This window comes from Astatotilapia calliptera, chromosome 15, assembly GCF_900246225.1.
Source record: "Astatotilapia calliptera chromosome 15, fAstCal1.2, whole genome shotgun sequence".
NCBI classification, from domain to species: Eukaryota; Metazoa; Chordata; class Actinopteri; order Cichliformes; family Cichlidae; genus Astatotilapia; species Astatotilapia calliptera.
The window spans coordinates 32,284,434-32,312,141 of NC_039316.1; the positions used below are offsets into that span (position 1 = coordinate 32,284,434).

The 27,708-nt window shown below is 43.9% G+C and overlaps 3 protein-coding genes across 7 annotated transcripts in view; 1 reads left to right on the forward strand and 2 right to left on the reverse strand.

Moving 5' to 3' along the window:
- Positions 1–282: 282 nt before the first annotated feature.
- tmpoa (thymopoietin a) lies at positions 283–10,842 on the reverse strand. 2 transcript variants are annotated; one of them, XM_026194132.1, is made up of 6 exons: positions 9,943–10,842; positions 6,271–6,388; positions 5,821–5,946; positions 4,032–4,159; positions 1,587–1,687; positions 283–1,191 (listed from the first exon to the last, which is right to left on the reverse strand). In XM_026194132.1, the coding sequence occupies exons 1-6, from the start codon at positions 10,180–10,182 to the stop codon at positions 837–839; spliced, it is 1,068 nt and encodes a 355-aa protein (XP_026049917.1). In that variant the 5' UTR covers positions 10,183–10,842; the 3' UTR covers positions 283–836. The 2 variants fall into 2 exon arrangements, with proteins under 2 accessions (XP_026049917.1, XP_026049919.1); XM_026194134.1 differs by lacking the exon at positions 5,821–5,946.
- Positions 10,843–10,914: 72 nt separating this feature from the next.
- On the reverse strand, positions 10,915–23,558 carry strap (serine/threonine kinase receptor associated protein). 4 transcript variants are annotated; one of them, XM_026194136.1, is made up of 10 exons: positions 23,495–23,558; positions 22,324–22,517; positions 21,152–21,287; positions 18,620–18,701; positions 14,451–14,523; positions 13,704–13,803; positions 13,480–13,617; positions 13,181–13,317; positions 12,140–12,331; positions 10,915–11,590 (listed from the first exon to the last, which is right to left on the reverse strand). In XM_026194136.1, the coding sequence occupies exons 2-10, from the start codon at positions 22,433–22,435 to the stop codon at positions 11,529–11,531; spliced, it is 1,032 nt and encodes a 343-aa protein (XP_026049921.1). In that variant the 5' UTR covers positions 22,436–22,517; positions 23,495–23,558; the 3' UTR covers positions 10,915–11,528. The 4 variants fall into 4 exon arrangements, with proteins under 4 accessions (XP_026049921.1, XP_026049922.1, XP_026049920.1 ...); XM_026194137.1 differs by lacking the exon at positions 23,495–23,558 and adding an exon at positions 22,646–22,813; XM_026194135.1 differs by lacking the exon at positions 23,495–23,558 and having other exon boundaries at positions 22,324–22,813.
- Positions 23,559–23,854: 296 nt separating this feature from the next.
- Positions 23,855–27,708, forward strand: part of LOC113037257 (protein bicaudal D homolog 1-like) — a 28,841-nt gene continuing 24,987 nt past the window's right edge. The window contains exon 1 of the mRNA XM_026194139.1: positions 23,855–24,100. Within this exon, the coding sequence (XP_026049924.1) occupies positions 23,867–24,100 (234 nt within the window). The 5' untranslated portion in view covers positions 23,855–23,866. The remainder of the gene's footprint in view (positions 24,101–27,708) is intronic.

Sequence of the window (27,708 nt, forward strand, 5' to 3'; positions counted from 1 at the left end):
AGTTTTTGACTCTCTCACTGAACTACACAGCCTCAGCATGTCTGTACTCTCTGCTCATATTGCCTTCATATTAAATCATTGTAACATTGCACACAAATCCTGCCTAACAAAAAAAGTCACTTCATTAGCATTCTAGTTCTTCATGTGAGTATACGGGCCAGAAGTAGGAGTGGCGTGGGCCGCAAGTGGCCCCCCGGGCCGCGAGTTCGACACCCCTGTTCTGCAGTATTGATCAGAATTTCATTAAACTTAAGAGAAAATGTAATACATTGTTTGAGAAAATGTATTTGGGTATAAAATTTTATTACAAGAGAAGATTAGGAAAATAGTGGGGCAGGCTTTAAAAAGCATTTGAACTATAACAAGAAGCCTCCGTGTCTCAATAACAAAGATGGTCCAAGGTACAAACCAGAATAGCAGCTTCAGACTCTTAAAGACTGTTAAGAACAGAGATACTAAGGCATATTTTGAAAAGTTACAATCACACACACATTCACACCATGCAAGTACGACTAAAAACAAAACGACGAGGCTCCTGTGTCTTTGAAAGCTCCTGTGTGTGTTGATTAGTGACTGGCTTCGTCATCACCTGAGGTCCTAGCTTAAGGATGAACCGCAGACAGGGCTGCTGGGTGCTTTCACAATGAGAGTCATTGAAATGTATTTCTCTTCTCTATAAAAGCTTATTCAGAAATGAGGGCAAAAAAGTAGAATAGTACAAAATCTGTGATCGCAGCAAAATGTAAAGAACACTTAACACACTTAAACATTAATGAAACATGAACGAGTTAAAGCAGACTAAGTCTTCTTCACCTCTCAGTCTCCAGCTGTGCTCTCTATGCTGTGCTACCAGCAGCCACCTCCATGTCTGAGGTCTGAAATGGGTTTATGGAGGTGGTCTCCATGGCCTGGTAAACGAGGAAGAGGAAAGTGGCCACGATGGCCAACAGGAAGAGCTTTATCCACAGAGACATGCTGCGCTGTGCTGCTTGGGTCTGCCCTGCAGGTGGGAGGCTGGAGGAGGTGGTTTTGGGTGGCAGGCTGGATACTCTGTTTACTGAGTAGCTCTGAGTGTAGGAGGAGATGCTGGTCTTGGTGGCTTTTGGAGAGAACAGGCTGTCATCACTCCACAGGTCACTGGATGTCACAGGGCGCCCTGCTGCTCCTCGGATGGGCCGGCGACAGGTGGCACTACAAGAGAAACATTTAAGATTTAATATTCACAGAGACCTCAGCTCGTCATGTAGAGCAGATAATGTACTGGACTTTCCACTGTTCTGAGTCTCGGTCAATCCAGTAACTGCTGTCAAAAAAAATCCTTGTTATGACAGCACTTACTGACCCTGGCCATGCCAAGTTAAAAGACACTGTAGAGACTTCTGCTCCACTTACAATGCCATGGACTAGTATTTGGCCCCTTCACACTTGTTAAAGTAGTAATTTTAATATCTTTTACTTTCGCTCTGGGGTTCATGTCCTGCTTTCTGTGGTGCCAACTTTAGAAGATCTCGGAATATTTATTTTACTGCTGACTAAAAACATCAAACTTCATTTCCGGTAAGAAAAGAACAGCCGACTGCACTTACGTGATTCCCGCTGGACCGCTCCGGTCATTAAGAAAGAGCTCCTTCAGAACGTCTTTCTCGTCTACTTTTAGGGTTTGATCACTGGCTGCGATTTTCTCCACCTACACAGACAAGAGAAATCAAGGTTAAGCTGGGAAATGAACACACTGTTGGACAGTGTAGATGCACAGCCCATCGTGTCCTCCTCTGCCACTCACTTCTCCCCCTCGATGCCTCCCTTGGACATCGATCGCCTCATTTTGTGCCAACGAAGGAAAAAGCAACACCCTATCTGATGCTGCTGTCGCATACGGAGCACCACCCGCATTGCCTTACCCGGGACCTTTCAGTAAAACAAACATCTGGCTGAGTACCACGGGACTCTGGTCCCAAGTCCAAAACAGGCCAGCGAGTGTGCTCGTCTTCCCAGATAAACTGAGCTTTGCTTTATTCGTCCTTTTGTGGTTAAATCAATTCTTAATCTCTCAACTGTCTTGAGTTATCCAGAAATGTGACGATCCACAACACTTTCCGTGTCTCCCACTTCAAGCCGGTTCATTTCAGAGGGCTTGAGAAAGAAGACAACGTCACCTCTTTAGGTCTGTGAAGAAGTTTAAGTTCTCATCAAAGAGGCTGCTGGAGAGTCTCAGGCCTACAGCTGAACAGACAACATTGTATCCACACGATGGGTATAAAGGAGCTGTTATTAATTGACCTTTATAAACCCCGTTCATGCCTTTGCAAAGGTTTTAACTTTCTTTTAAATAAATCTCAGAAAGTCAGTTTGGTTTAGATATTCAAATGATTTTTCACAACATCTGCCACCCTCAGCCTGCTGCTGGCCTTCATCTGACAGAAAGTAAAGGACCTCAGTCTTTCTCGTAAAGGGTTCTGTGTTCTTAATGAAGTCCCGTTAATTTGTCAGTGGAACCCTTTGAAATTCAGATTATCTGGTAGCAGCATAAACCAGATTGACTTGAAGTTTGTCTTGAATTTTTTAAATTAAGAAAAGGAGATGGTGGTTTTATTACTTCACCAGGAGGAAGTAAATTAAGTGAACTGCATATTGAAGACCACGCTATATTCATTAACTTCCCTTAATCTGATTACGGAGCAATGAGAGAACCTCCACAATATTCACAACTGTACTTACTGAAATCATGGCAACACTGGTAGAAATGAAATGGAAAAACACCTCAGCAGGTGCATGTGCAGTGCCTGAGCAGCAGGGGGTTCTGTTGCTACAACCAGCAGCACAGTATCAGATCACAGCACTCACATTACATAACTTCACACTGCTGTTATTTCTTCAAATGAGTCTGGCCATGTTGCTCTTTAAGCAGCTTTGACTGTACAGACAGAGTGGGGAGAGGGCTAAAAGTGGACTGCTTCAGGTGGCTCCAGTAAACAAGGACACAAACAGACAGATATCACAGGCACTGTGGAGAAATTAATCCACATCATGTGGTTTGAGTGTGACTAGAAGCAAGCTGATCCACTGAAGCAGTCTCACACTGAGCTTGAGTGAGTGCACTTGAGCTTCGAGGATGAAGAAGATACCATGCCGTGTCAGAGGAAACTGTGATTAAAGGCAGCTGCAGGGGTCCCACTATATTACACTTACTACATCTGCATGATACGTCACAATGATCTGCTTCTTGCTGCCACATACAGCTTTGATCGTCAAAATCCAAAAAGTCCGGTCATTGGAACCATTCCACTTTCACTGATAGAGGAGCAGGGAGTCCTGTTCCTGAAGCAAAGACTTGTGGGTCACTTCCACACTTGTACTTTAGTTTTTCTGGTGCAGTATAAATTTCATTTCATATTCACGTACGTCTTTTCATACATGAATAAGAGCTCTATGAGAATTTAGCAGGTAAATTTTCAGCAGTTTCTCATATGTAGCACAGAGCAAGAGATACAGAGCCTGGTTCATTACAGGCCTTTTAAAGGACGCATGATGTGGTCCCTCCGAACTCCACACACAATACCCGTGGCCTTGCTCTCGGCTAGAAGCCTAATAGTCAAGAAGAACAGAACCATTAAAAACATGAGAACCTCTCTGAACGCACTTTCCGCTACAGTGCATTGACGGCATACAAAGTAAACATGGGTAAGAGCAGATTACCGTTGGATGCTATCAAGTAACGGACACCTAAGAGCCTCTTTGGGACTCCCCTCACCGCTTAGCCCGTTTCTAGGTGTGACACAAACAGAGTTGCAGCTTTAAAGAGTGACCAGCAGTGGAATTATGAACGGTCCGTGTCAAGCTGCTGCCGTCACAGATGAGTGGAAGCCATCACAGGGGGTCCCGGTGAGTAAGCGACACGCAGCTCTACTAACACAGCAGCCGGGCACTGACACAGAGCACCAGACATCCCTTTGTTCTGCTGCCAGTGACGGACATTGAGCGGAAAGAGTGACAGGTCTGTTCTCTGTAAGTGCGGTGAACACCCGTCTTACCGCAGCGTGCTGGCTGCTGTGGCTGCGAGTGGACATGACCGTCTTCTCTCTGCTCCTCACTGTTCTCTCAACCACAGGAGCTGGTTCTGGTTCCTCCACAGGCTCTGGACCACCAGCTGCAATCACCTCTGGCAAAACGGACAGTCACACAAAACACTATTTAAAACATTTAATACCTTATTTATTCATTCATTTCCAATTTTTATTAATTATTGACACATTTAATTCATTATTTAATGATGCATCTCTTTAATTCATTTTGGCACTCCTGACCCTGCTGCTGTGTTCATGAATTAATTTTATTGGTCAGCCTCACCCATCAAAGTCAGGGGGCGGGGTTAACAAGACAGGTCAATCCTAGATAATCTGATTGCTTTGAACTGGTGGTAGAGATGTCGCTAGCTCTGCTAACAGCTGACAGAGTGTACCGAGCGCTCAGCCCTGGCGTTCCAGGTTAACTGTTTTTTACATTAACTGGTTAGATTTTGTTACATTGTCAAAAACATGTCCATTATGCTAGCAGTGTCCAAGAATTCTTTACCCCCTCCCCCCTGCAATGGCTCTGCGCCCATTGTTAGGGCATATAGTTCAGGTAGTAACTATATGCTATAAATCACATAGAGCTGGATCAGGTGACCCTAGGTCTAGGCTGCTGGGGGATTCCCATGATGCACTGAGTGTTTCTTCTTCAGTCCCATTTTTCATTATGTGTTCATACACCTTTCTACGATGAATCATTAGTTATTAACCTCTGGCTCTCTTATACAGCGTCTCTTTGTCCTGTCTTCCTCCCCTAACCCCAACTGGACGCAGAAGATTGCTGCTCCTCGCTGAGCCTGGTTCTGCTGGAGAGTTCTTCCTGTTAAAAGGCGGTGTGGCCTTTTCATTCTCGCCAAAGCGCTTGCTCACAGTGGGTCATATGATTGCTCTCATTTTCTCTGTATTACTGAAGGCTCTTTACCTTGCAATGCTGCAGCCTTGAGGTAACTGTTGTTGTGGTTAAAACTGAAATAAAACTGAATTGAATTAACAAATTGACAACAAATTTTTTTCTTTATCTTTGGAGTCTTGGGAAGCTCCAGAGTCTGGAATTTGCAGGCAATTTGGAGCTCCTTTAATATGGCTATGTGGATATGTAGAAATACAGTAGTGAATTTTCTCCCGTGTGATGAGCTGGCTCTGGTTGATGTGATGGAGGACTGTCTTAAAGGAGAGATGATGGACCTCCAGCACTGCAACCTTTTCCTCAAAACCTCCAAGATAGTGGCAGACAAAGGTCAGGAGCTGGAGCTGCACTGACCCCATGCTACAGAAAGATGTCTGAATACATGCCTCAGCAGATCATGTGTTACACAACATAAAGCCCCCTTGAGGTAACTGTTGTTGTGATTTGGTGCTATATAAATAAAACTAAATTGCACCTGCTGTCTTGGAACGTCTGCCCCCCTCCTCCTTTCACGTAATGGTACGATCCCAGTCTGTATTTGATTGTGATATGATTGTGCCCCTCAAAATAAAGCCCCCACCTCTGCCTCCATGATTTTTCAGCAGGGCTGAAGATTCAGCCCCCACGTACTAACAGGCCATCAATAAATGACATATGAAATTATCTTGCAGGCCGGATACAACTGTATCAGGACATACGTTTGACATCTGTTCTACACACAACATCCCCTTCATCAACACACGATATCACATTTCTCATATAGGTGATGAGGGAACATTTCAAATCCAAGCACTCATTAAAGTGCAGCAGCGCTGAATGAGCTGCACCGTGGGTCCTTCCTACCGTCCTCCCTGTCACTGTAGAGGTCAGACTCTGAGCCTACGAGCATCAGCTGTGGTGGCGGAGGCTGTGGAGGCCCTTCATCCAGCAACTTTTGTAGCTTCTTCTCATACAGCTTCCGGGTGGAGGCTGGGAGGACAAGACAAGGGTGATGTTGTAGCAGTGAAACCAACCTGGTTAATCCAGTAATGGGAGAAGTATCTGTCCCCTTCCTAATTTTTTCAAGTTTCACTACAGCTCATAGAATAAATGCTGTTTGCAGACAGTCAAGCAAACTATAAGCAATCTCAGCAACCTTGCTGACGACCAAAGCAACAACGTTTTTGGTGCAACACCCTCTTTGCAACCAATTTTCCCCTGGGACTGTCTGCATCTGTCATTTTACAAATGCGCAGTGAGTGCAGTCTCTGTGCCCACTATGGTGTCTGCAATGGTGAGCAGGATTACACTCACCCACAATTGGCCCCACGTCTAGTCCACGCTCGAGCAGTTCATCCCTCAGGCTCTTGTCACTCAGCGCAGTCACATCAAGCTCAGTCGGTCGAACCTTGTCTGTTTTCCTGGTGGCTTTCTGTGGAAAACAGCAGGGCAGCACACAAAACAAATGATCAGAGCCAGAACGGAGCCAGCGATAGATTTTTTTTAGCCTGAAGGCAAATAATCACAAAGTAATGACTGACAAGAGTCACCTAACACAGTTTCATTTTCAAAGAACCAGCACACACACTGCTAAGTTCACCAAGCCATCAAAAATAAATAAATTAAAAAATACTTAGACGTTAAGCAACATTAAAAATGAATACTGAATTATATACTCAGTTGCAGTGCCAGCCTCACACAGACACACACACCTACAGCTGGAGTAGTTAGCGTGCATCATGTTAAACTTTAGGACTGTCAGAGGTCAGTAAAGCTGCTGATTCAACAACACTCAAATATTAAATTGTTACCATAAACATTAACACTAACCATTGACAATTCCGATGTTTCCATGTGTTTTTATGTATTCGTATTGGTTAACAGACTTCAGTGAACAGGATTTACAAAGGGGTTATACATACAATAAAGAAGTTACCCGTTTTGTAGGTACCTTTATGACTCTGTGTTACTGTACCAACATGATCCCTAATCCAACCAATCTGTTGTTGGTCACTTAAAATATCTTTGTACATCTATTGTTATATATGCTTCTTTCTCTCCCCGAAGCTGATTTTATGGTCAAAGGTAGCACCTCCTCTCTGCCTGCAGACAGCTCTGTGGTCAGATGGAGGCAGTGTACAGTCTGTGGGCCACTCTGCTTGTGTTGTTGGTAAGTGAAGTTCTAAACCTGACAGTGCTGAAGTGAAACTCTGTGTTAGAAACAAGGAAACATATCGCTGCAGTCACTGCCTGTGCTTTTAGTGCTGGATTTCTTTCTTTTTTTTGCAGTTCTCTCCCTCGTGCTGAACCCCACTATCGCTCCTTCTCTATTCTGGCCCAACATTTTGAGACAATTATGTCATCTGGTTCAGGTGATGTGTAGTCAGGATCTTGGAAGAGTGCACAGGAGTGCGTCTCAGATGGGTGAAAAGCCCTCTCCCCCCCTCTGTCACCCGGAATAGTGTAGCAGAAGGACTCTGCTCATAACATGGGAACTCATGTGAACGACAGAAGTCAAACTGCAGAAATTTTCCAGAGCAGAAAGGTGGTTACCACCTGTAACGTTCTGGATAACACTGCTGTCACTGCACATAAGCAAAGCCTTTTTCAAAAATCCAGGAGTAGTATGCAGGAAGATTCGTTATTTTATGAATACTTCATTCCTAAACCACCGTTGAGCAGATGTGAAAACTTACTCATGTACACAAACACGTTCTTTAATTTCCTGAAAGGAAGCTGCCAGGGGAAATATTTAGGGAGGAGAATGGGACCGTCTGAAGATGCTGGAGGCGCTTCATCATAGTCTGAAGTTTTACTTAGCGGCTGACAGGAAATTACTTGTGAGGCCAGCATAGTGGCATGATGCTGTGTCTCCTAATTAACAAAACTAAAGGCAGCTCTGCCTTGGAGCAAATCAAATAAACGTACAGTAAATATGTTGCTGAATGCAGCAGCGACATCATACTTCTGAAGACTCAACAGGACAGCTGTCGATAGCTTGTTGGTGGACAGGAACCCTCAGCTTTCTTCTTAGCTAGGCGCTACATGGCTCCAAAGGAGCGTACATGTGTGTGTTGAATGCACAGCTATAAAAATGTGACTCCTGGTTATTGAAGTAGAATTTACGGTCAAGCAGAGCGACCACATTCGCTGTCCACTGTACTCCACGAACTGCCGTCTGTCTGCAGAGGGAGAGCAAAGCTCTAACATACAAAGAGCTGAAGTGAAACTCTGTATTAGAAACAATGACAATTGTGAAACAGCTGGATGTGAACCCAGCTGTTTCACAATCACAATCAGGAGGAGGAGGAGGAGGAGAAGTGCCTCTGCAGACCACACCCTGGCCTTTACAGCCATAACTGAACTAAAGAGCTCACAGCTCTGTGGAACAAACTCACTGTGGACTCTCAGACTCTTCATAGAGTCCTGGACAGACGCTCACACATTCCTCACACTTTACAACAATCCATCCAAATCTCATTCAGACCAACATCTAATCTGAAAACATGAAGCTTTGCAGACTCGAAGAGTCACAGCGAGTATCCTCTTTCATGTCAGTCACTGAAAAATGTCAGGAATTCATTTTTGGGCACCTCCCTTTGCAGCCTGTAATCCCTCAGGTATGTGAGCAGCAGCAGCTTTCACAAGATAAACGGCATCAACACTCTAGTGCCAAGACACCAACTATGCTGAGTCGGAGTTCTTCCTAGCAAAAGCATTTCCTCAATGTTCACAATGATAATGTAAGCAGCTGCAGGAAAACATCTGTCTGCTCCACCACCTAAACCATGAAACCGCACTAAACACTCACTGCAAGAGCCACAGCACATGGTGGCTCAGTTATAATAATGGATTGGATTTATATAGCGCTTTTCAAGGCACCCAAAGCGCTTTACAATGCCACTATTCATTCACTCTCACACATCACCTCTGCAATCATTATACTCTTATTGAAACAGCAGGCCTTTGGACAACATGGAAATGTGTACTTTTTATAAAAACTACATACTAGTATCATCTAGTACTGCCTGTAGTTTTAAAGTGGGCACACATCCCACTCACTTTAAAAGTGGAAACGTGTAAGATGCACTGTTTCTGTTACAACCTGAACTGATCATCAATCTGCGTCACAGCCAAATTCAGCTATTTCATGAGAAACCCGCTAAAAAACAGGCTGGAGTGCCAGCCTCCCCAAGGGACAAAGCGGGAGGGCTGCTTCAGGAAGGATACCCTGCAGACTTCAACACCGCCTCCTGGTCTATAATAAAATGCTAAATAGTAGTGTCACTCCTGTTTTCAGACACTTTGCTCTGTCAGACCTGAACAGACATCAGTTCGAACACCTGCCAGTTTGTCCCATTTCCTCCTCAGCATCAGAACAAATCTCTTCCTGACTGAGTGCATGTCTGCCAGCTCCTCTAACCTCAAACTCTTTATCCCACCTACAAAAACGAGTAACCGCTGTGCACATGAGCGCGCTGATGCAGAGCTGAAAACTATCAAAAGGCTCTCGTTCCAGTTCAATGTAGTCGGCAGAAACCTTCATTCACAGATCTGTGTCTGTGTCTCTGTCTACATCTTTTCTGTATGTGCGCTAAAACTTTCTTCTGCGTCACGATGGAGAGTCCCCAGCTGCTGCGGGATTAGTAAGGATGGGGCTGGAACTGAAGCAAAGAAGGAAACTCTGTGGGGAGGTGAGACCTGTGAGACTGGTTTGTGGGAAGTGATCTGGATTTGCTCTGCGATTCATTCACGAGACTGCCTTATACTTTCAATCGGAATGACGTTTCCAGTTATGTCTGTGAGGAGAGAGCGCACGTTTCAATGTGAGCCGTGTCCGATGGATGTGTTCTGAACATCCGAAACTATGCTGCGAACATTTACAGTAGTTAACAGACGACGAGTTCAGAACGTGGATTTTGGTGGCTGAGTAATCCTGGTGGGTGTGGAAGTGTGCAAATGAGACGGGAGTGGGAGAGCACTTACTCTACCGGAGGAGCGGCTGGTGTCAGGCAGCGCGGGCGGAGGCAGCTCCTCGTCGCTGGAGAACGAGTCCGCAGCTGCAGCCGCGGCGCGTGTGCTTTGGCCGGCCAGCTTCGTAAGATACAGCTGCACGTACACGTCCTTCGTGGGGTTGCCGCTCGGGAGCTCCACGTTGTTGGCCAGCAGCTCGCTCTTTAGCTTCTCCTTGGTGAGCACAGAGGGGTCGCCCAGGTACTCCGGCATGTCGGCGAGAAGACGACCGGGCAACGGGTCAGCAAGTAACAGCTAGCAGAAAACAGCGGAGCCGCTGATGGCGGATCGGGCAACCAGCGCCGCCCACTGGACCGAACTGGCAGAGTAGTGTGTGCTTCAGAGAAGCACGTGGATATGAGCTGCTGTCTATCCTCTCGCTCCCTCCTCTCGGGAGAAGGAAGGAATTAAAGTGGGAAGAAATGAGGAATGCTGCACGGTCCTGACCGGAAGTGGCAGTTGGTAAAGCCCACCTCCTTCCGCTACAAGCTGGGACTGATCAGAGCCAGAGGCTCAGTCACTGCGCAGAACTCATGCCCAGTGAAATCCAGCTCTTCATTCACAGACTGCTCACTGAGGAACTGGATACAGGAACACCATTAGATGTAATGTGATCATGTTAGACACGAAGATCCTTTTGGGTTCTGTCACTGAAAATTTGCTCAGATGTCACAGTTATGGATATTTGTGCTTTCTAGTTCACACCTGATGATCAGCTCTGTTGCAGAAGTCAGCCAGTGCTACATTATTTTATAGATTTAATTCTCTGAAACTGATGAACTATTGTTTACTCAATACAAAAAGTGTAGTTAGCAGAGAAACTCCCAGACCTTCCTCACCAGCAAACGTTATGGTTATGTTCTTTTCAGCATCTGGAGTGTGTATTTACAGTAAGCCTGCACATTTGGCAGGCACGACGGTCAAGAAATAAAAGCTCAAAGTCCCTTTTTCTTTGTGCATTACTTTCAAATAAAAGTGTAATGCTCAGTTTATTTCATCACTGTGCACAAATGAAGACAGAAACCAAACAAGAAATAATCTCCTCTCCTTTGTCACAAAACAATATTAGCTTTGATTTGGACACTTTAGAACAACTTTAGATACTCAAGCAGAACACTGTAAAATACTCAAAGCAATGCTTCTTTAAGAAATGAAAGCCTCAGAACTTGAGCACTAACTCATTTATTCCTGTAACCATGAACAGAAAACAAGCCTTGGTCCAGCTCATCAAACACCTCAACACTGAAACCAAAACCGATGATGATGATGACGACGTCGTGCAGTTTGGGGTTGGCGGCTCTACATTAATAGAAGTTAGAGGACAGACAGAAGTGGGCTGATCAGAGAGAAAGCAGGCAGCAACGAGCTCACACTCACAGCTCTACTGCTTCACTCTGCAGCCCATGCTGTCCATGGACTGTCGGTGTGCAGGTGAGTGGACTGATGCTGTGACAGACAGGCCAGTCTTAGTGTCCACATCAGTTCTGATGGATGAAAATGCTCTGGACTTGGCTCCTTTCGTGGATCTCGTTGAGGCTCCAGAAGGCGACGCCCTCTCCTCAGGCTTTGATCTCAGGGGTGGAGGTGTACAGCTGCTCAGGGTTCTCACTCCCCAGGTCCTCTGAGAAGGAAGTGAAGAACAATGTGATACATGACAGTGTAATATCATCGTATGTGTGTGTGTACACACACACACACACACACACACACACACACACACACACACACACACACACACACACACACACACACACACACACACGTATATGTATAATCATACTAGGTTCTGTAAATATACACATACACAAACATTTTACATGCTGCCACAGTTTAAACTCGAGTATTTTCCATGTGGTCATGACATGGTTTGAAAAATGTGCTACGCTGTGGTATAACATCATATGGATAGTTCACAGAGCTCTGAGGTCAGAACAGATGACTGGTCAGCAGCAGCACCGCCTCACAACCTTTGTCTCTTGTGCATATACAGTGCACAACACCACACAACTGAAACAGTGTTGCCAAAGACTGCTTTGTATTGCTCTAATCTTTATAAAAACTTTTTCATTCATTCGTTCAGCATTGCTGTCATTACAGTAACAGTGCAACAGTGTAACTGAATCCAGATGAAAGCATGAACACGTGTCATCAGTTCAGAGTTCAGACTTACCAGGAAGGACACACTTCCACAGGCCGTAGGTTTTTCCCACCGCTGTCTGCCACAGTCGGAGAGTGCCGTCCTCCGAGCCGCTCGCATACAGCTCCCCGTCAGGACTGAAGCGAACACAATGCACCGGACCAAAGTGCCCCTTGTAGGATTCTGCAGACACATGAGCAGCAGCACCATCAGTTTCCGATTGGTCTATGAAAACATAAAGGAGTAACTGACCAAAGAATCAGGGTTTAACCTTTTTTTTTACATTTACAGATAAGTAAGTAGATCCTGTCATGAACTGAGCTGAGCTGGTCAAACAGCGAGTTTAAAAAAAAAACAAATAAAAAAACAAAAACAAAAAACAACCCCCTCTCTCTCTAGTGACAGCAGAACAGAAACGTTGGGATATGTGAAACTGAAATGAAAACAGAACCTCGTGAACCCAGATGTTTTTAAATTAGTCTCCTGCTCTAGCACGCTGGCAACACATGTTTTTCATTACGCTCATTTTGAATTTGATCTCAGCAACACATTGGCAGCAAAAGACTGGGGGAAGAAAAAAAACAAACAAAAAAAAGAATCAGCTCGTGGAATGTCCTGGTCAGGAACACGAGTGGGAATGAAAAGATCATTTCTGTTAGAGAGCCAGAGGTTCACATTCAGTAAAAACTCGTGTACAGACTACGACAATCTGGTGACGTCTCTGTGTGCAAGGGACAAGGCCAGACATAAGTATTGGATAGCTGAGACATTCAGGGCTCAGCGGAAAAGTGAGAAAAGTCAGCAGCTGCTCCCCTCAGCAGTTAAAAGAAGCGAGGATGGTGCACAGGGGGAAACACAGCCCTGTCCTCTCTTCCACAGTTGTGTGGCTGCCATCAAATTCAAAATGAACGGTTTGCTCAGTGCGATTATTCAATATGTTTCCTAGGTTCTGTTGTGAATAAAATACGAGTTTATGACTTGCATTTATTCTGTATTGACAGGTTCTGTTTCTAATTTCATTAAAGGAGTCAGACTGCTTCTCTTCATGATACAATGGAGCACTCTGCTGCTCACCCAGCTCTTCCTTAGTGCTGTAGTCAAACTTGTAGAGCTTGAAGTCATCACCACCGGCAACAAAGAAGTCCTTTTCTGGATGCAAGGAGGCTGAGTTGATAGGAGCTGGGGCCTCCACAGTCTTGATCAATTCCAAGCTTGATAATATTAATAAAAATAGAAACAAATTTAAATTATAAATGATGAATGCTTAATCAATAACAAAGTCAGTAATAATTCAGCATTAATAGAGGTGGTGGATGCCCTCTGTTTTATACACGTCACTCATTGACAATGAACGGGTGTGGCTGCAGGCTGACCTCAGAGCGTTGTAGAAAGCGATGGTCTTTCCATACGTGATCACAAGAATCTGTCCATCAGCTACGTACTCCATGCTGCTCACGGACGTGTCAAAGGTCAGTGTTTTCACCTCCTCCATGGAGCTCCTGTCCCACAGCCTACACACATGAACAGAGTGGTTGCTATGTCTACTGTCAGAAGTGAGAGGTAAGACAGGTGAGGGCGTGTGTCACAGTGCACTGACCGGATGGTTTTGTCGTCAGCAGCAGAGAGGATCTGCTGATCGTTGTTGCACCATAGAGCCTTTTTTATGGCCGACGTGTGGCCCGAAATTTCCTGTGGAGCTGACAGGGACACAGAAGCAACAGCCAGACACATTATACCACACCCAGAATCACTTCCTCCTGGTTTAGTGCCTCAGTAAACATCACATTGCAGGCTACCTCTACACCTGCTATAGCTCAACCTTTGACCTTCAGGGCATAAAATTTCATAACTGCATTTTCTTCTTTGGGGCATATCTAGGTTTTGACGTGTCCAGGATCTTTCTGTGAGGTTACAGTGAGCTGTGAACTGCTCCAAGCTGTGCTGACAGTAACCATCTGCTCACTGTAAACAAGTGATCGATAAAGGCAACTTCCTCCACCAGCACAGACGGCACCTTCTTCATGAGTTACCATAGTAACACCTGCTGCTGTGGAAGTTTTCACAATAAACTGTTACATTGTATATAATTATTTACACTTGATGAATTTGTCAGCTTCATCTCAAAAGAGTGATCATGCAGATCATTTTGTGATTTTACCAAGTCTTACTGTGTGTTCCAGCACAAACCAATGCTGCCGGCTGCTGTATAACCACCCACACAGCTCTGCAGTACATGCAGCAAGTGGCTAGTAATGGTCTAGTGACAGTACATATGGATATGTGGGAGCATGTACTGGTCATATGGTCCACACATACACGTGTGTGCATGAGCATGTCCACTTACCTGCTTCAGGGCTGCTCAGGTCATAGATACGCAGCAGTTTGTCGTTACCTCCAGTTAGCAGGCAGTTGCTGTCCTGTCAAAAAGAAGCACGTATTCATGGGAGGCTCTTCACTCCCACCCAACAAGCACAGAGAGTAAAGCTGGATTTATAATCCTGCACATGTGTCATTTTGCAAACAGTTTTCAGTTGTAAGAGGAGTGAGGGCGTGGGGGCTTGTCACTAGGAATGGGTATCGTTTAGGTTTTATCCGATACCGGTGCCAAATCGGTACTTTTGAAACGGTGCCGGTGCTCAAACCGGTGCTCAAACCGGTGCTTAAAGAATGGAGAACACAAAATTGGTCCAAAAACCTCTCATGTTCAGCTGTTTTTTGTAAAAAGATAACAATGTGTGCCTTTTCTGCAGCTATGGGGCATATATGGTATCACTCTTGGCTGGAAGCAGTGCTTAAACAATGGAAAAAACACAAACTTTGTCCTAAACCTCTCATGTTTAACTGTTTTCCACTTTTTCTTTGGTCATTTTAGCCTTTTTAGCCAGGGTGAAGGGAGTATCTGCCATTAAACAAGAAGACAGCAGCATGTAGCTATGATGATGTTTGCTAGTTCACCTTACATGCATTAATGTAATAACGTGGTTAGCCTACTCACGCAGACAAGAACGGCTGCTGCTGCCATCATCATCCGTCATCATTTCTGCTACACTGGCAGGGCTAGGGGCCAGGACTCTCCTCTTCGTGTTTTTGGGGGATGTTGCATAACAGGCAACCCACCCGCAGTAGATGTGCTCGGTGTGAGGTCTCGCAGCAAGCTATCAAATACGGCGCATTTCTGGGCTTTTAAAAAAAACGCTATGCGTCGCCAGGTGTTTCATCGGATTTGAGGTGTTACCTCCTTTGACAGTATCACAGTATCAGCTTAAAGCACTTGTTGCAGGCTGCTGAGTTTGCATATTTTGCTATGAAGTACAGCCAGACTTTTAACCGCTTCGCCTTGGACATTTTTAATCTGTAGCTCTGCTTTAACAGAACGTACGTACGTACGTACCTGGCCCCGCCTACTATCCTCGGAAACGTAAAATGATTGGCTAGAATCTAAAGTGTATCACAGCTCAGGAAAAAAAAAGCACCGAAATAAAGCACCGAAATGTACGTTGCTTTTCGGTCTGGTTACTACCGTTTATGTCAGAACCGGTGCCATCATGGCACCGGACACCAGTACCCATCCCTACTTGTCACCCATGTGAGACATGCTACCGAATGTTGATTGGTTGATAAGTGAGCCGGAATAGAGCAGGAAGCTATAGCAGAGTTCAATGAGGACGAGGCAAAACGCAAAAAACAAGCTCAAAAAACAAAGCATGAAAAGCACAGACAGTGACACATTTCATTGTTCCACAGAGCTGTGAGCGCTATAGTGCAGTTATGGCTGTAAAGGCCAGGGCGTGGTCTGCAGAGGCACTTTTCTCCTCCTCCTCTCGCAGTCTTTGGAGCTGCTGCTGTGATTGTGAAACTGCTGAGATCCCACCGAGACTCAGACACAGGAGCTTGCCACTTCATGTGCCCTCCATATCTCTCACTTTGTCAACCAGTATCCAAACTAGAGATGGACCGATCCGATATTACGTATCGGTATCGGTCCGATACTGACCTAAATTACTGGATCGGATATCGGAGAAAAATAAAAAATGTAATCCGATCCATTAAATATCACGAAAGCACCTCACAAAACTTGCAACACGCCGTAACTCGCCTCAGAACGTCGGAGCAGTATGCATCACGTGATAGAGCAGCTGTGGCATGCGGGACCTGTCGTGGTCTGGATAGCATTTGGAGCTTCGCTAGCAACCCGGCATTTCATCTCCGACAAAGTTATCCCCGAGAGAAGTAAAGCAAGTGTGTAAGTCCATCTCTGAATGTTTGTAAAGCATTCCTGCGTTAAGCTTAACGAGCGACTGCCTCTCGCTCTCCGGCTGCTACTTCAATCGTGAAACTGCTTAAATGATCAGCTGATCGGCTTTTCTGTCGCGAGTCCCTCTCTTTTGTTTGTTTTTGGCCCACTTTGCGCCAGAACGAGCAAACCAGCGGCTGAACAACAGCAGCACGTTTAAGCTTGATAAGCTGTTGTTAGAATTTATTTAATATTACTTTCTACACCAGGATCGTTTTCTACGTAGCTGACGGCTGGTAACTGTGCAGGGGCGGATCTAGCAAAGTTTAGCCAGGGGGGCCGATAGGGCATTAACAGGGAAAAGGGGGCACAAAGACATACTTTTCTTTCTTATTCTCATTTAAAATGTCTAGCTTTTAATAAATAATTATCTGACACCCAAAGTTTTAATTTGATGTAAAATGAATAGAAGTCAATTACTGTATATAGTGACTATTAAGTCTAATATATACACCCTAGTAAGCTATAGTACATTTTCCTTTGGGAAGGTACCATCTGTGCAGTCTGCAATTTTGTTGAAGAAAGATGTTGAATCTATTTAATATTTCTTGAAAATAATTGATTTCTGTGCATTTTTTTTCACACTGCATCAAATTAAGGTTGATTACGTTGATTAAGCATCATGAGGTGGAGCGTGAGGGGTGGTTCCCTATTTTTTATTTATTTATTTTTGTTGTTGCTGGGAGTTGGAACCCTATTAGTTAGGTTGCTTAATATTTACGCTAAGTACTCTTTAAAATACCAGAATAGGGAGGATGGTGTAGGTCTAAGTTTATTAGATTGATCAGTATTGCTGAACTATGAAATATTTTTTTTGTATACAGGTATAACAGAATAGCTTTAGTGTAGTTGTTGTTTTAAACTTGAGTATGAACTTGCAGACTTGCAAAATGCAGCAAGATATTTTAAAAAACAGTTTTGTTGATTAAAAAACACTATATCGGATTCATATCGGTATCGGCAGATATCCAAATTTATGATATCGGTATCGGTATCGGACATAAAAAAGTGGTATCGTGCCATCTCTAATCCAAACGTCATCATTGAATCCCTCTCATTTTCTGTGGGTTCTCTACCTTGTTTGTGTGTGTGTGTGTGTGTGTGTGTGTGTGTGTGTGTGTGTGTGTGTATTTGTATAATATTTATTTTTTCACTTTGAAAGTGAAGTTTTTGTGGGTAAACACTTGCTCTGAGTTCTTTAAGTGTGGTGCTTTATTCAAAATTCATGGTGCCCCAAATGTGTCCATCTGAGTACACTATTCCAGAGTTCACCAGGAGTGGGAGAACTTCTAAGTGATTCTTAAGGTGTTTTCACAGCTGTGCGCTTAGTTCATTTAAATCAACGTGATTCAACCCCGATCAGAACCAACTACCCAAACCTCTACATTACAAGCTTGAGCTAAAAAATAAGTTATGTAGCCATCTCCTGATGATTGCTCAATCTTCCAGGTAAGAAAATCCCACAAACGTTTTCAGTGGGAGAAACGTTTTTTCAGACTGATGAACAGAATGCTTTGTATTCTGGGATGGAACAAGGTACTACAGATGTGCAAAGGTCTGTACGGGCTAGAAGCTACCTGTGAAATGAATGTAAATTCTCCAAGTTTTCCAATAATACACAACACAGCACTTTCTTCCATCCCAGACACATCTAGCCAATGAGCAGACTGAACATTCTCACGCGGTTTGTAGTGTTGCATTTTGGCTCGAAAAGCTACAAGTTTGCAAACTCATCAAACAATTCAGACCAGAGGAAACCAACTATAGGTGAGAAAACACCTCACGCACTACAATAGGTTATCCAGATAATCTGTTTGCTTTTGAAGGCAATACTGTAACATGCATCCGGTGAATCTTTGCAAACAGCATATTTAACTAATATTTATTACGAGGCACCGCGTGCCTGACATTGTAACTGGAGCTGAACACTGCTAAAGCTTTGGCCCTAGAATCACTACGGGCATGCAGGCTCAAATGTTTACTTAAACATTTGAGCTTAAATCTTAAATCTTTTACTAAATGGTGATTTGAACTTGAGCAGGCCAGGGCCTGTTAACTTCTGGTTAGTGATCAACATTGACAAAGAACTTGTTTCACAGCACTGACTGGACTAAAATGTTACCTTATCAACTATATTCTGTTCTTGGTGAAAGGTGTGCATCAATTTAAACCCACAAGTAGAGAAACACATACAGAAACACATGATGAAGTGCACTGACCTGAGTAAAGCTGACAGTTTTCACAATGTGTTTGTGTGCCAGAGACAGGACCTCATCTCCACTCACTGCATCCCACACCTTTCTGCAAAAGTCCACAAGGGAGCTGTTAACAGTGACCTCACACTGGGTGTGTGTGTGTGTGTGTGTGTGTGTGTGTGTGTGTGTGTGTGTGTGTGTGTGTGTGTGTGTGTCAGTCAGTGTAATATGTGTGAATGCAGAGGCTGCTTTATACAAGAGACAAAGTCAGAAGACACATACAGTGGGGCAAAAAAGTATTTAGTCAGCCACCGATTGTGCAAGTTCCCCCACTTAAAATGATGACAGAGGTCAGTAATTTGCACCAGAGGTACACTTCAACTGTGAGAGACAGAATGTGAAAAAAAAATCCATGAATTCACATGGTAGGATTTGTAAAGAATTTATTCGTACATCAGGGTGGAAAATAAGTATTTGGTCACCTCAAAAAAAGGAAAATCTCTGGCTCTCACAGACCTGTAACGTCTTCTGTAAGAAGCTTTTCTGTCCCCCACTCGTTACCTGTATGAATGGCACCTGTTTGAACTCATCATCTGTATAAAAGACACCTGTCCACAGCCTCAAACAGTCAGACTCCAAACTCCGCCATGGCCAAGACCAAAGAGCTTTCGAAGGACACCAGGAAAAGTATTGTAGACCTGCACCAGACTGGGAAGAGTGAATCTACAATAGGCAAGCAGCTTGGTGTGAAAAAATCAACTGTGGGAGCAATCATCAGAAAATGGAAGACATACAAGACCACTGATAATCTCCCTCGATCTGGGGCTCCACGCAAGATCTCATCCCGTGGGGTCAAAATGATCATGAGAACGGTGAGCAAAGATCCCAGAACCACACGGGGGGACCTGGTGAATGACCTGCAGAGAGCTGGGACCAAAGTAACAAAGGTCACCATCAGTAACACACTACAACGGCAGGGAATCAAATCCCGCAGTGCCAGACGTGTTCCGCTGCTGAAGCCAGTGCATGTCCAGGCCCGTCTGAAGTTTGCCAGAGAGCACATGGATGATACAGCAGAGGATTGGGAGAATGTCATGTGGTCAGATGAAACCAAAGTAGAACTTTTTGGTATAAACTCAACTCGTCGTGTTTGGAGGAAGAAGAATACTGAGTTGCATCCCAAGAACACCATACCTACTGTGAAGCATGGGGGTGGAAACATCATGCTATGGGGCTGTTTTTCTGCCAAGGGGACAGGACGACTGATCCGTGTTAAGGACAGAATGAATGGGGCCATGTATCGTGAGATTTTGAGCCAAAACCTCCTTCCATCAGTGAGAACTTTGAAGATGAAACGAGGCTGGGTCTTCCAACATGACAATGATCCAAAACACACCGCCCGGGCAACAAAGGAGTGGCTCCGTAAGAAGCATTTGAAAGTCCTGGAGTGGCCTAGCCAGTCTCCAGACCTCAACCCCATAGAAAATCTGTGGCGGGAGTTGAAAGTCCGTGTTGCTCGGCGACAGCCCCAAAACATCACTGCTCTCGAGAAGATCTGCATGGAGGAATGGGCCAAAATATCAGCTACTGTGTGTGCAAGCCTGGTAAAGACCTATAGTAAACGTTTGACCTCTGTTATTGCCAACAAAGGTTATGTTACAAAGTATTGAGTTGTATTTTTGTTATTGACCAAATACTTATTTTCCACCCTAATTTACGAATAAATTCTTTACAAATCCTACCATGTGGATTCATGGATTTTTTTTTCACATTCTGTCTCTCACAGTTGAAGTGTACCTCTGGTGCAAATTACTGACCTCTGTCATCATTTTAGGTGGGGGGACTTGCACAATCGGTGGCTGACTAAATACTTTTTTGCCCCACTGTATATGCAGAAAACTCATTCAAAGCTCAGTGTGCAAAACTGTTTCCTCTGTGACATACATGTGATAGAACAAGTCAGAGCCTCGTCTTACAAATCAGTGAGAATGACGGGTACATCAATATATTGGCTTATAACAGACTCTTGGAAAATAAGAACATTTAGCGGGACTAAAGATTTAGCTGTTGTGTCACTGAATTGTCCTTGCTTTGCTGGAACAAAGGGATAGATAAGAATGAAATAATAGGCGCAGCAAGATATTCTATTGTCCACAGAGTTCAGCTCATGATCACACTAATAAAAATGGCTTTACTTTATTCAGTGTAAAGCTTTTTCTTAGAAGGATGCTGGGAAAGCAAGGGTCACCATGGTGACCATGTCTATCACAAAGGCATGTGGGCTACGTCACTGCTATAGCCAAGCTAGAAAGGTCCCTGAAGCTTGTACTAGCACTCACATCTAAGTGATCGATTTTCAATACCATAGCATGAAGCAAAACAGCCGTTTAAGGTTATCTTGAAATGAAATGAGACCAGATCACACATGAACTGAGGTTTCAGAGTACATACAACAATACAACACTGCCAATGGATGCATGACAGATTATCCACAGAGAGGAGCACTGAGGATAACTGCCTCTTTCAGGCTAGTTTAGTCTGAGTGTGTGAACTCACGCTGTGAAGTCGGCAGCAGCAGTCGCTGCTTTGGTGGCGTCTGTGTTTAGAGTGGCTCCCCAGACAGCGCCCTTGTGACCCAGAAACGTTCCTATCCAGTCCCCTGTGTCTCCCTGGCGCAACATGGGCTTGCCATCTGATGGAGAGAAGCAGAGAGGATGTGAGCATCACAGTGTAACGGCAGGGGGCAGTAAGGATAATCCACAGGTGTCTGCTAGGTCCTGCTGACCGTGCGACAAGCAGGGGTCACTGACTTCTAGGGTGACATTTGGTTGTTGCTAGGTAAAATTGGTTGTAAAGAGTTGGTACTGCATTGAAAACCTCCTTGCGGTTGCTCTTTTTGCTAGCAGACTGCCACGTCACAGTTTGTATGGAACATGCAGACTTGTCTGCAAGCACTTGCCAATTAGTTGCTAAGTGGTAGTGAAAGTTAAGAGTGCAGTGCAAACAAAAAGCAAAAGCTGCATCTTTTGCAATGTGTTGGTTTAACCCCGGAACAGTTAGGCACAACCTTGACACTGAAGGCACACTTTCACTGTTCAGAAAATGTTTGCCTTCAGTTGTAACAGCTTCACTACTGCTCACTTCAATACTGATTAGTTGGTGAGTCAGCATCCTCCATGCAAGCTATTAATAAATGACTCTTCCTAAAAGAAAGAAAAGGAAAAAAATGAACTTAACCTAGTAAATCTAGGAATAGGAACACTGTTTGCTCTCAAACACCATCTTTCTCAGGGCTGTTTAGTTGCAGATCTGTAGCAACTCAGTGACATGAATACCATCTGACAGCCCAGAGACGATCATTATCTGATCATGGACTTTAGGACATGATCAGATAATGATAAACAGGATGTAATCTTTTCTATACTTTTTCAACAAAGTTGTACAATTCGAGATCAAACTTTAGGAGGAAGGTAAACCATCAGTAGTTAAGCTAGCCGCATGTGCCTCTCTCTCTCTCTCAGGCTCACACACATATGCGCCCCCGAGCGCACACAGACACACTTAATGACACCAGAAAACAATACAAAGACACAAAGTCAATCAATGGAAGAACATCATGTTTTATAAAGGGCTCATTTTAAAGCCCAACCCGCAACAGACCACGTCCAGAAGTAACACCAGATTCTCACAGGCTACTTTGTGTTCATAGTCCTGCCAACACCTCTCACCCTTGCAGGCGCTGATGAGGAAGTATCCATAAGGAGTAATTCCACTGAAGGCCAGGTCCACCACAGGCCGGGTGTGACCGGAGCAGGTGAGGGGAGTCTGTCTCATCGCCATGGTCCTCCGGCCGGCCGGGAGACGGTTTGCACTGATAGAGGAGACGGTTGGATGCTAGCGGCTAGCTAGCAAGCTAGGAAAACTAGCGGAGTAGAAGGAAAACAAGATAACAAGCTAGCTTTGTAGGATATGTTCCGTTGGATAGCAGTTAGCTGCTGCTCACACTGTGAATCAGAAAGAATAAACTGTAGGTCTGTCGTACAGCTCTACCTTCCAGCGAAGGAACGGCTACCGTGCTAATAGCTACAACATTGCAACTAACTAGCAACGTGCGACACGGCCAAACAACCATAGAGACGACGATGTTGCCGGTGTGTTACGCCAGTTCCGCTAATCATGACGATAACACTTCCGATGCCTTTCATAGTAAAAGTGTCATCGCTTCTAACGGACATTGATACTTTTTAAATTTTGATTGAACAAATATTGAATAAAGGCTTCTTCAGCAGTGCTGAGAGAAATGTTGATATCGATCTGTTATCAAGTAAAAACGGACAGTAATGTCCATACCAATACCTTTCACCCATAAAGGAGGCTTATGTGGGGGAGAGCAGTGTGTCATTATTTATTAGATGTATAATTATTTAATGGCGCTTCTATAGTTGAAATGTTCTATAAATATCTATCGTTATTATCAATACCTGGGTTGATCTACCCACCACTATTCTTCATGAGCTACCTGTCAGCTCGTTTTCGTTTTCAGACTTTAACTCAGACTTTTCATCGTGTAAAAGACACAGTTAAACGTTGTGACATGGAAGGCATCAAAGCTACTTTGTAAACAGGACTTATACTAATATTTCAAACAGAGATTGATTGTTTATTTGTATTACTTATGTATGTAATATTATCACAGCACGTAGTGTCAGTGTTACTTGGATGAGCGCACTTCAAGAGCCCGTGAAAGCTCTAAGGCTGTAAAAGACGTGCAGCTGTATGCGAATGCTTTCTAGTTTTTAGTGTTGAGGTACCGGCAGATCTCACACCAGGAATGAAACTATTAAAACTCTTTGTTTCGTTCGCCCCCATAAAACAGAAAGAATGTATTTATACTCTTACCTCCAGAGGGCGCTGAGTGCATGGATGTATTACTGTAAACGCTCAGTGTGCAGCAGGATGACAGGGAGAGAGGAAGGTGCCTTGCTTCACGGCTGCAGGCAGAGATGGCGTCCTGCTGCCGGTGAATAAGCAGAAAAACCAATCAGAGGGAGGAGAGAGAGGACGCATCTTTCCGAGCATCGCACGGCTGAGGATACTCCCGCTGCGATGGCAGCAGCGCTGTGAAAGCCGTGGATGCTCGCTGGTGCTGTTTGAGTTGCAGGACGTTGGGACTCCCCCAGAGGAGGCGGTGGGGCTTGTTTTCTCCCTCTGGCAGGGCTCTCTGTTCGTCCGCCGCAGGGAAGAGAGGGCAGAGGGAGGGACAGAGGAACGATGGCTGCCGGAGGAGCAGGATGCGGGGATACGGTAGAGGAATATCGGGCCGAGGTGGAGCGCCTGACCCGGGAGCTGGCGGAGGCCAACCGCGAGAAGATACGGGCGGCGGAGTGCGGACTGGCGGTTCTGGAGGAGAACCAGAGCCTGAAGCAGCAGTACGCCGACCTGGAGGCCGAGCAGGAGGCGCTAAGGGTGGAGCTGGAGCAGCTGCAGGAGGTGGGGTCAGCAGGGGTATGACTCCTTACTCGAAATCCATGCACTGATCTGATTAGCGTGAGGCGTTTCTGACAGCACCTTCTCACCTGCACCCGCTGGAGGATGTTATGAGCTCACAGGGTGGTTCATTAAAAAGCCTGTCTGTGCACACTTCACCTGTAGTCACACCTGCTGGACATGCCAGCTCTTTAGCCAATATGGCTTAGCTTGTCAAAGATTAAAGACAGTACTGTAATACAGGCTAGTTGCTTTATGTTCTTTATTTAATCTGTTTTTAAATCAAGTCATTATATTTCACACACTACAAACTTTCTGGGCAAAATACTAAATTCCCCTCATACACCCACCATTTCTTTATATCATGCTTCCAAGGAGTCTGGTTTTCTTGTCATTTTTAACTGGTTTCAGTAGTTCTTAGCTTTCTCATGGGCTTTTTTGGACAATGTCAGCTTTTTCCACTCATCTTCACTCCAGTCCTTGTACCTGACGATTTTCAGAGGAATGGTTTTTGTTTTTAAATCCATTTAACACTGACTTATGAATCATTCGAACATGAAAAGACACCCTATGACTACACATAACAGGCAACTTTTCAAAGAACCAGTTTAAATTGTATCTTTAGGAATTTGTATTGCAGGCTGCTGGAAACAAAACACATTATTATTACATAGGCTGGTACTTTTATGGTGCTGTTGTTGAGCACTCACAGGACTTCCTGCTGCAAGTCTCATTTACTCAATCCCATACATACGCATTCAGTGCTTTAATCTATGCCCAAGCATTTTTTTAACATTCACTCACACTCAAATTCCAATAGATGCATCAGGAGCAGCTCAGGGTTCAGTACATTGTCCAAGGTTAATTGTGGGCACAAGTAGGACTGGAGGAGTCAGGAGTCAATCCACTGACCTGCTCCACCACCTGAGCCACACCTGCCCATTTCTTTGTTTGCATCTATGGAAAATGTCTTTAAGAAATAGGAAAAAATACAATACAACAACGCTGAAACCTCATAAACCTGTTTGCGTTTGTGTCCATATAATGAACATGAGATTAGTATTCACTCTCCTTCAATCTCAGGGTAAATCAGAGAGGTCTACATATTAAAGTGTCCTTGGGCAGGATACCAAATCCCCAAATTTCCAGTCCGTCACTGTCTGAGTGGCAAAGTTGAAGCATTTATGGCAAAGAATAAAGGGCTATATCAATGTGTGAATGTGGCTTTTTGTAGAAAAGCACTTGGAGTGGTCAGTAAGACTAGAAGAGCTTTATATAAATCTCAGTCAACATACCAGATATAGTAGCAGTGTCCAGGCTGGGCGAAGTTTCTCCATTTAGAGTTAAAAAACGGTGCAGGCTACACTTCTGGTTGTCCCCTTCTTTTTAAGTTTCAGCTTTGCAACCATACTCCCCATGGACTTTGGTTTCCTTCATGCTAGTTGGCAGGTGGTGCAGTGGTTAGCACTGTTGCCTCCTGGCAAGAACAACCCCAATTTGACTTTGTGGAATCTTTGCGGAGTGTGGTGTGGTGGAATTTCCATGTGTTTGTCCAAAGACACGTAATTAACCGGGTTAGGTTAACTGGTGATTAGGTGTTCACTCATAATCGACTGGTTTCTGTCTCTCTGTGCTAACCCTGCATCAAGCTAGTGGCCTGTCCAGGGTGTACACCGCCTCTCGTGTTATTGGGACATTTCACCACGTGTAGGTTGTTTGTCTTTCAAGACTTTTAAGTACTCAGCTTTACTACTCAATATATTTTATAGAATTATGTAATTCTGCATGGGGTTTTTATCCACACTGGAGCTTAATGGTGATAATGATTCACCTCCAGTGAGTCTCATAGTCAGTCTCAGGGATAATTTTGGGATTGTGTAATTTTTCTGACTTACATTTATTGGAGAGCTACTGTATGCTAACACCAATCTGCCAGTTTGTGAGAATGTGTATGTGTCCATGCGACTCCATTAATTTAGAGAATATTTAGGTTTCTATAAGGAATTTCTTAAATTCAAGTGACCAGGCTACATCTCTACTGCATCTGTTTCTCTTCTGTCTTCTTTTTAAAAATACATTCAGGACAGAGATGACCTACAGGAGCAGGACTGAATCCATGATTCATTTTTGTGTTTTTTACAGTTTGTCTTGATGCATGCTCAATCATCTAGCATGCATCAAGAAATTCTAACCCACTTTGGCAAGGACAGCCTAAATGTGTATGTCAGTATGAGCAAACAGCACGTAAGATGGTGATTACAGGAACCACATGAGATTCAGCCTCAGATGCAGACAGAACAGAATCAACTTTTTGGGATATTGTACAGTTGTTTTCATTGCTATGAACAGCAACAATTAAGACTAAGTTAGCGTGTACTAATAGCAGCACAAGTTAGCATTGTGTTTGTTGTCTTCAGGTTGCAAAAAATAATTCTCATGAAATTGTAACTTTTTGGAGCTAATGTTTAGAGCAGGGCGATATGACCAAAAATATTTATCATACATTTGAAAATTTGCGATAACGATATAACTGACGATATAATTGACACTAGACAAAATACTTTACAATTCCTCAACTTTATTAGTGCAAAAAAAAACAAACCCCATCAATGTATTTTCACTTAAACAAGCAGCTTTTTTTAAGTGCATTAAAGTTATAGAAAAATGTAACAGTGCAAATGCAAATTCCTTGGTGACAGTTTAAACAAAAGGCATTTCCAGTGGAAATTGGCCGACATATCCTCAGCATAACCATGTATAATATCCAGAGGTGGGACCAAGTCATTGTTTTGCAAGTCTCAAGTAAGTCTCAAGTCTTTATCCTCAAGTCTCAAGTCAAGTCTCAAGTAATGTCAGGCAAGTCAGAGTCGAGTCTCAAGTCACTGGTGTAAAAGTCCGAGTCAAGTCACAAGTCTGAAACTTTGAATTTCAAGTCCTTTCGAGTCTTTAAAAAACCCCCGAAAAAAAGCATGTTGCAGTTATGCTAAATGTAAATATTAGACCATGTAATTTTTTAATCTGTGTTTTTCTCAACACATGACAAAATAGTGAACTTAGAAAATATACACAAATTGTGAAATTGCACCTCTTTAAAATGCAGCTCAATTAAACCTAGCTCCAAGAATAATTTTCACAGTTCTGAGATAAGCTGCATGTTATTCTTGGATGCGGTTGTAGGACAGGCTTTAAAATCGCATGACAAAAATATCATACATATTAAAAAAAACTGAATCACCAACGTAGCCTGGAAAACATTTGCTAGTTAGATGAAGTCAGCTATCTCATCGTAGCATATTTATATGCATATTTATAATCATACGGTTCTTGGAGTGAGTGCATACACTCATGAAGTTTAGTAACTTCCGGTCACTGCAACAAGCCCAGGTACAGTTTACCGACGGATGGGTACAGGACCTTGAAATGCACCGTGTAGAACGAAAGACCATCGTACGTATCATAAGTTTACCAGTCTCACAAATCGTCGTCATAAATACACATTCGTTAACCGTTTATTAATAGGACCTTTGAGCTCAACGGTAATTAATTAGTAGTGGAAATAATTTCTGGTACCTGAAGGAAACGGTTTCCAGGGCCTAATCCGTGGATCGACTTCCTTCGAGGCGTGG

Excerpts from the sequence above, each read along its gene's own strand:
- strap (XM_026194136.1), bottom strand. The coding sequence starts at position 22,435 with ATGGCGATGAGACAGACTCCCCTCACCTGCTCCGGTCACACCCGGCCT. Across the intron at positions 18,702-21,151 it reads GCTGCTGCCGACTTCACAGC|AAAGGTGTGGGATGCAGTGA; the intron begins GTGAGTTCACAC and ends GGACTTTTGCAG. Across the intron at positions 11,591-12,139 it reads GTGGAAGTGTGTCCTTCCTG|AGGACCTGGGGAGTGAGAAC; the intron begins GTAAGTCTGAAC and ends CTTCCTTCTCAG.
- tmpoa (XM_026194132.1), bottom strand. The coding sequence starts at position 10,182 with ATGCCGGAGTACCTGGGCGACCCCTCTGTGCTCACCAAGGAGAAGCTA. Across the intron at positions 6,389-9,942 it reads CCAGCCGCTCCTCCGGTAGA|AAAGCCACCAGGAAAACAGA; the intron begins GTAAGTGCTCTC and ends TGTTTTCCACAG. Across the intron at positions 1,192-1,586 it reads AGCGGTCCAGCGGGAATCAC|TGCCACCTGTCGCCGGCCCA; the intron begins GTAAGTGCAGTC and ends TTTCTCTTGTAG.